Raw genomic sequence first — 8,656 nt, 5'->3', positions numbered from 1 at the left:
ATAACATAGAGGGTAAATAGTAATCAAGGGGACCCCCTGGGGGCGGCCTGAGGCCGAGGAGATAGAACACCCTTATTAGACTCCACATACGAAATCCAGAGAGACCACTGGGATCGAAACTTGGCGTAAGTATGGTTTTTGTTAGACAACAAACGTTCCAAGGTACATGCCAAGTTCACATGATGAAATAGTTCAGCTAAGGTCAAACAAAGAGCGGACTTCCACTGGCGAGCGATCATGGCCCGAGCTGCGAGCACGATCTGACCCAGGACGACCTGCATCTCTGAGGGGAAACTACCAATATCTAAGAAACAAAGGGCGAGACCAGGAGAGGGACTGATATCAAAACCAGCTATGGCGGACATGAAATGAAATACCGCTATCCAGAAGGTTTGTACCGGAGGGCAGTCCCACCACAAATGCAAGAATGAACCTACTTGGCCACATCCCCTCCAGCAGAGTCTAGAACAAGAAGGATCAATATGCGCCAACTGGGTCGGAGTCCTATACCACCTCAGCATAATTTTCAAAGCCGTTTCTCAATGTGCAGCCCCCTTAGATACACGTTTAACAAACCCAGCTGCCGTATACCAGTCAGACAGAGGGATGGTTCTGGCAAGATCCGTCTCCCAACGAAGCAGGTGAAGAGGCTTGACCCGCTCCGGGGGAACAGAGAAAAAGCCATAAAACACAGATAACCCACCTCTAACAGGCGCGGACCTATTCCACAGCTTTAAGGCTAGCCTGGGAAAGGTCAATCTAGAGGGTTCGTAGGATTGAAAAAAATGACGCAACTGCAAAAATTTAAAGAAATCCGTTTTAGGGAGCTGGAACTCTTCCTGTAACATGGAGAACGATTTAAACCCGTCGTCCGTAAACAGCTGTGTCACTCTATAGAGACCCCTAGAGACCCAACCACGGAGTCGCAGCTGGGGAAGAAAAGAGGTTAAATATAGTATGGGTAGCTTTGATAAAGGGACCAGGTCTTCTCTGGAAGTGTATGACAAAAAATAACGCCAAGCGGACACCGTGGCCCTAATACTCAATAAGGGTGCATTCACACTGAGTAAACGCTAGCTTATTCTGAACGTAAAACACGTTCAGAATAAGCGGCGTCTAAAGCAGCTCCATTCATTTCTATGGGAGCGGGGATACGAGCGCTCCCCATAGAAATGAATGGGCTGCTTCTTTCACTCCGTGCAGTCCCATTGAAGTGAATGGGGAGTGCTGGCGTGTACGCTCCGGCATGAGCAGAGCTTGCCGTATACGCCGGCACTCCCCATTCACTTCAATGGGACTGCACGGAGTGAAAGAAGCAGCCCATTCATTTCTATGGGGAGCGCTCGTATCCCCGCTCCCATAGAAATGAATGGAGCTGCTTTAGACGCCGCTTATTCTGAACGTGTTTTACGTTCAGAATAAGCTAGCGTTTACTCAGTGTGAATGCACCCTAAGGGAGGGGAAGTGACGGGCAGACTTGAATCCTTAGGGCATAAAATACTCATAAGCGGGGCATCCAGAAGGCATTCCTCAATTTCGGCCCAGCGCCATTTAGAAGTCTCATCCCACCCGACCCTAAGTTGATCTAGGACAGACGCCATATAATATTTTTTAACATCTGGGACACCCGCACCCCCATGGGACCAAGGGCGTGTCATCACCTTAAGTCAGACCCTGGATCTTTTACCCTCCCAAATGTAGTTGGAAAGATTGGACTGAAGTTTGGTAAAATATGTCAGTTTGAATTCAGTTTGACACTTTAAAACGGACTGATGCACATACTGATTGTAAGGGGATTAAAAGTAGAAAATTGTAAACAGAGTAGAGATAAGGAGGACATAGGGACATTTATTATATGAGATAAGGACATTTATTATATATCATTATCTCTACTCTGTTTACAGTTGCTACTTTTAATCCCCTTATCTGTCCTCTAGGGGACGGACAGCGTTTGCTATCAGCATAAAAAGTTGTCAGTATGCAATCAGTATGTGCATCAGTCCAAAGTGTAAAACTGAATTCAAATGACTGATGTGTGAACCAAGCATCACCTGCACTCCCTCGCAGAGCAGCCAGGTGACCTCCTTTCACCACAAAGCAATACTTGATGAATGACGGCATCGTACCTGCGTCAGGGCTGAAGTGCAATCTTCTGTCAGTGTAAGCCGCAGTCCCTCAGCCTACACTGACAGTTTTCAGCTAACGGAAAAAAGCTTCCTTCGGGCAGATTCCGCCTGTAAAAACCAACGCAGTCAATGGGAGGTGGAAAATCCACGTAGTATTGGCAAAAACCGGGTGGAAAAACCGCTAGCAGTTTTTTCAAGGTCCATACACTGTACTGGAAGAAAAAAACATTTCCTAATTCCTGAAGCAGATTTTTTCCTTGTCAAAATCCTCGCCAAAAAACTCTGTGTGAATGGACCCTAACTGGGACTCATGCCTTAGCCCCAATTATACAGGAGGAAGGCAGCCTCCTAAGCTATGATACAGAGCTGATCTGGGTCTTCTAGGACCCAGCAACTCATACAATTTTCATGTGACGGGAAGTAGAACTTTGTCAGGGCGGCTCCCATAGCTGTGTACAATTGTTAATGAAAAATAAGCAACGTGTAAAGCTAGGGTAACATGGTGCTTTCTTACTTTGGCTGGGTTCAGACTGCATGTGATTTTTAAAACAGTTTTTTTTTTTTTTTTGCAAAACTGTATTATGTGGACCCACCCTTAAGAGTTGCGTGCAATTTTTAATTGCAGGCATGAGTAACAAATTTCTTCTATGCTAGTAATGCCTGGTTCACATTAGCGTTCGGCTTCCGTCTGGAAGGAGTCCGCATGAGCCCCCCCCCCCCCCCTAACGGAATACTGACGCAACTGTAAGCGCTGTGCAGTTAAGCACACGGACCCCATAGACTATAATGGGATCCATGTGCTTGCCACGCACTGCACGCACGAGATTCGTGTGGGCAGTGCGTGGCACTGGGTTTTCCTGGGTTTTCCCCCAGGAAGAAGGCACATACGCTGAAACGCGCGTCGGGGACGGGCGCCATCACCACGCGGTCAGGTTTCTCCCCTTGTCTACCTAAATGGGTATGCTATGTTTAGTAGAACCCAGTGTTCTTTACTTGAGAATTTACTCTTTTCTCAAGTGGAGACCTTTCAGTTTGTCTACTATATGGTTGTTGCACTGTTATTGTCATACATGCTTCTCTATTACTTACCTTTGCACACGTTGATATTTGACTAGAGCTGGCTTGACACTTTATGTTTATATGTTTCAAATATATGACACTTCAGATGTGCAGACTGATGTTATATGTACATTCTTACTTGGATGATGCATTATTATGTTGGACATCTAATGTTGATCTAAGGTGGTAATACATGTTTGGTCATTCTAACATTGTTCACAACCATTTGCTTGGGTTATTGACTTGTGAGGAGTTTACTGCATATGGTTTTCTGCTAGAATATTTCATATGTATCTACAGGTTAGAACTTAATTATTGTGCCTGCGTGATGATGTTGCTCTTGCCTGATGGTAAATTATCTATCACCTTTTAGGGTGCATTCACACTACGGAATGCCAGCGTGTATCAGAGCCGTACATGCCGGCGTTACAGCAGGGCTGCCGGACACTTCCCATTCATTTCTATGGGAGCCGGCATGCGAGCACTCCCCATAGAAATGAATGGACTGCTCTGATACACGCTGGCATTCCGTAGTGTGAATGCACCCTTAAATTGTCTTGTTATTTTTGTATTTAATAAAATTTGAATATTTTCATATAATTTGAGTAGTGGTCAATCCATTTTCTTTGTTTATATATCTAGTAGGATTTGACTATGTGGATACAAATTGACCATACATAGGGGTATTATATGTTTATTTGTTACGTTGTACTACCCCCATTCCATGTTTGTGTTCTATATAGGGTCCGTGTGTCTAACTGCACAGCGCTTGCAGTTGCGTCAGCATTCCATTTTGGGGGGGAAGCTTCATGCGGACTCCTTCCGGACGGAAGCGGAACACTAATGTGAACTAGCCCTAAACCAAGGTTTTCAGTTTACTGGTGGTTATCATACAGGTGAGCTGTGTAGTTACATGTGATAGGCATTACTACAATTATATACTGCAGACAGTCCTTCAGCAAAAAGCGGTCTGTAACCACAGCCTCATAGAAAATACTCAGCAATTGAGGATGGGTGCATTCTACCATAGTCATGTGACTGAAAGCAATATATTGCAGACTATGCATGCGCTATATCAATAAAATAATTATTATATTCAGTATAATCCTGCAGTCATTGGCAGCAGCAGCTCCACTAACATGCAGCCTTAGTGGATTACAGACTGTCATTGGCTGCATTCTGCTATTGAGCAGTAAAACACTTCTGAACCTGTTTGTGTCTATCATGGCCTTCAACACTAAAGAGTAATATCCACTGTGAAGTGTAATATTATCAGAGTAGTCTGTCCCAAGAGGCGTATCTGCTGTGTGACGTCATGTTGTACACAGCTGCCTATTATAACTGAAAGTGAAAGTAGGAATTCCACAGCCCACGTAAAAACGCTCTGCTAGAGACTCCATGGCTTGCAGGGCGGTAAGACATGCCTTCTCTCCAGAAGGTCTACCAGCAGTCAGCAAAGAAAGGCATACATGTGTAGCTGTGTAGTCCATAGTGGCTAGCCCACTGCAGAACGCCTCAGGCTACAAACCAAGGGCGCTGCTGTGTCTGATGGCCACAACTCTCAGTGCTGTGTTGCTCAAGATCTTTATTGTCCTCCAGCTGTCGCTTCCCACTCACAGTAACCAAGGTAAGAGATGCAGTTTGATATTTGGAATAGAATATTAACAGTTGCATTATTTTTAGTCTGTGTCCTGTGCTGTAAAGGTTGTTCACACGTGTACGGTTCTGTTATCATGATCTTTATTACCGCAGTCATTACTGCTATTTGTTGGATGCATTGTACTAGAATCATTCAGTTCAATCTCATATCAATAAATCTGAGGATTTTTTGCCCTTCATATGCAAGGGATTAACTTTTTATGCCGTATAAGTAAAACTTGTTTGCCCATTTGTTACTGTTGTATTAATTTATAGTGTACCAAATCCTTTTTCACATTTGCATTTTAACTTTTTACTCCTCGACTTCTAAAAGCCATAACTTTTTTTTTCTTCCGTTTACAGAGCCATGTGAAGGCTTATATTTTGCGTAACAAATTGTATTTCATAATGGAACCATTTAATATCCTGAATAATGTTCTAGGAAGCAGGAATAAAATTTAGAATGGGGTGGATTTCAGGGAAAGGAAATGCAGTTGCCCTATTTCATTTTTTTTCTAGTGTGTGGTTTGTACAGTATTCATAGTGACTTTCCCAATACAATCACGGTATCTTCAAAACTTTTTATAAGATTTAAAAGAAACAAAAACTTGTTTGTATTACCATATTATTACACTTAACTTTTTTATATTTATATAAATGGAGCTTTGTAATAATGGTTACCATGTGAATAAGAACTCTTGGGAGATAGCAGTTGACATCACACAACTTAAGCCTTATTCACATATCCCCAATTTATGTACCGATGTTGTCTGCGTTTTTGATGGACAGCGTATATATGAATTAATTAATTTCAATGCTTTTATTCAGACATCTGTTTCTCTTTTCACTGCCTGTGGGTCTGTTTTTTTATTTTTTTATTTATAGACCCTGAGACATTGAAAGTACATGAATTGTTTTTAAAAATAACAACCACAGACTGTATATGACCCGCGAAATAGCATGGTGTAGTGTTGTCTGTGATTATCAAAATACAGACATGTGACTACTGCTTCTTTGGCTCATGTAACTACTACCTTTGCAATGTATGGAGCTGGAAACAATCCAAGGTCTTCATCTATTCAAGGCCAATCTTTCTTTTTGTTTTTCCAAGAACAAAGCACTAGTTTATATAAAATGATGCCCAACTTCACACCATTAGGTAGTTTAAAAAATGTAAAGTTATGCAATATACTAACAAAAGAGTAAAAAAAATCGTATTAAACAAAATGCAGCAGCACATTTTTCAAAAAGCTTAATGGGATATATATCTGTCTTTTATAGAGGACCAGTGTCATGCCGTTCCCCCCCTCCACTTCATTTGCCCCCCAGTTTCATTGGGCCCCCTCCATCTCTGTCCCCAGTTTCATGCCATTCTCTCCCCACCCCCTTCATCTTCCCCAGTGTCATGCCGTTCCTCCCCTTCCCTTCATTTGCCCCCCAGTTTCATGGGCCCCCTTCATTATGTTCCACCTTAATATTTAATACAAAACAAACACTTACACTCACCTTCTATCACTCACCTTCCATCGTTCCCCCCACGCTCCTCTCTCCAGTCACATACGCGATTAAAGCAGGAGCTGTGACCTCAGCTACTGCTTAGCTCCGGCCCGGCTTGCGTGTGTAGGCGCGATATGATGACGTCATCGCGTCTACACACGCAAGCCGGGCCGGAGCTTTAAAACAGGAGCTGATCTCACAGCTCCTGCTTTAATCGCGTATGTATTCAGCTCATCGGCGGACGGAAGTTAAACTTGTATATACTTGTAAGGATGGCCTGTATCCAGGGGGTTAGACCTCAACAAAGCTGGGTACACGTATATAGAAGAGGAGATACAAGTTGTCGACGGCGGGGGACCCTCGATTTCCGTCGGACTAGCTATGGGCTCCTTAAATATAGATTTGTCCCAAAGACTTACTTGAATAGAGAGATACGTGTGGAGTTCCCAGATGTATGGATAACAGGACGGCCTACTCCGTAGAGACGTGTAGTTTCAGAGGAAAACACTCCCTGAGGAACATCTTGGAGGCAGAGGAAAAGACATCTCTGCTTGGAGATTCAGAAGAAAGTATTCTCTGAGAAGAAGCTTGGGTACAGAGGAAAAGACGTCTCTGTTACAATTTCCCGCAGACTTAGCTGCCATTTTTACCGCTTCCCATGTGCTCAGCTCCACACCAAAGACAAAAGACCAAAAAGTTCACTCAGCTCCGCCTCCAGGTCAGCCAAGCTCCCTTGAGTGGTCCTGGAGGTCACCTAATTATAATGGACACTCCCTTTACAGTGCCAGCTCAAATTACATTGCAATGGTAAATATAGGCAGAGTAGTACACAAAAACATCCACAAGATGGCGCATATAGATCCCCTGTGTGCTGGCTCTGGAAAAATAGAAATGAAGGAATGAAGGGGGAATAAACGCTTTACCTTATATGCAAATGTCCATATCATCTCAGTCTGCAAGGACTATAAAAGGGAATTGGACTAGCAGTACCGGGACATTACAAATTTAACCCTTAAGCAACATAAGGATAGGAGGGATAAACAGAAGGATAGAAAATAGTCTGTCAGGAGGTGTGTACTAGGCAGGGCTGCATTAAGCAGCTTATCTACAGAGCCCCTGCTTGGCGATCCCTCCTGGGCATGCCTACCTTTCAACTCATGTATTGAGCCATGGCAGGCAAACGAGGAACTGCTACTTAGCCCTACACCTTCCAAATTGGTGCTGGAGCATGCCGCATCCGTGCTTACCATCATTGCACCACTATTCCACATGCAGACTGAATGTCTGAATCAGTTGGGCACCCTCTCCCGCCAACCATGGCCGGCCTGACTGTCCCAGCGCCTAGCTCTCCACTGCACACCACTGCTGGCATCTCTCCCCCAGTGGCTAACAGGCCTTCCCCCTTCCTGCCCAGCATCACAGCCCTCTCCACTGGTCTCTCTGTTATCATGGCACCCACTCCCTCCTGTTAAGAGTCAAATTCTGCATCAGGCTATGTAGCGAGTCCCTCAACACTCCATCGAGCTCTCCTCCTGCAAATAGACGATCTGGATAACAGGGCTGACAAAACAATATTAAACTCCGGGAGTCCCAGAATCAGTACTGGCCTCTGATTTCAACTCTTTTGCCACTTCCATCTTTAATAAGCTAATCGACCATCCAATTGACATGGAAATTAATATTGACAGAATCCACAGAAGCCTCCGATCCCATGATGTACACTGTTGTATACTATACATTTATATAGGGAGAAAGAGGAGATCCTAAAGAGAGCAAGGAGGAGAGGAACCATTGCCTTCCTACGTTCCCAGATTCAACTTTTACTAGATGTTTTCCATTGCACCCTGGCAATGTGTTGTCTCCTTAAGCCAGTCCTGCAAATCTTCTCAGATTCTGGAGCATCATACCGGTGAGGTCACCTCTTTTACCTTATAGTCCATCGTAATGGATCATCCTTCGCTCTCCATTCTCTTGACCTAGTGAAATTCCTTGGACTCTCTGACCTCTGCCTCTTTGACTCAAAACTGGCGCTGCCACTCCAATTTAGCATGAACCCAGGGGTGACTTTTGATCCCTAGTCTCGGTCACCATGATGGGCAACCAGTGGTGACACTTAGACGACAATTGGAGTAATGCTGGCTATGTATCCTTGCACTGTAAAAAGACTTTTGTTTTTTTTTCCAGTTCATTCTTGTGTTTTGCAGGCTGTAACTATTAGTGACTTAACACTTACATAGCTCCTACATAGCTTCTTGGTTCTGCTGCCTATAATGATTCATAAGTATTCAAGGTATTGACTATGCAACTGGCACCATTCCTCCCAGGCCTTTTGTTAT

The 8,656-nt window shown here is 43.9% G+C and overlaps 1 protein-coding gene across 3 annotated transcripts in view; it reads left to right on the top strand.

The window, feature by feature from the left end:
• Positions 1 to 4,529: 4,529 nt before the first annotated feature.
• The window catches only part of IL15RA (interleukin 15 receptor subunit alpha), a 45,428-nt gene continuing 41,301 nt past the window's right edge, over positions 4,530 to 8,656 (top strand). For all 3 annotated transcript variants that reach the window (XM_075273928.1, XM_075273927.1, XM_075273929.1), the window contains exon 1: positions 4,530 to 4,812. In XM_075273928.1, the coding sequence (XP_075130029.1) occupies positions 4,734 to 4,812 (79 nt within the window). In that variant the 5' untranslated portion in view covers positions 4,530 to 4,733. The remainder of the gene's footprint in view (positions 4,813 to 8,656) is intronic.

Source organism: Leptodactylus fuscus, chromosome 5, assembly GCF_031893055.1.
Source record: "Leptodactylus fuscus isolate aLepFus1 chromosome 5, aLepFus1.hap2, whole genome shotgun sequence".
NCBI lineage: Eukaryota > Metazoa > Chordata > Amphibia > Anura > Leptodactylidae > Leptodactylus > Leptodactylus fuscus.
The sequence above is the reverse complement of the archived record's forward strand: the minus strand, read 5'-3'. Positions and strand labels throughout refer to the sequence as shown.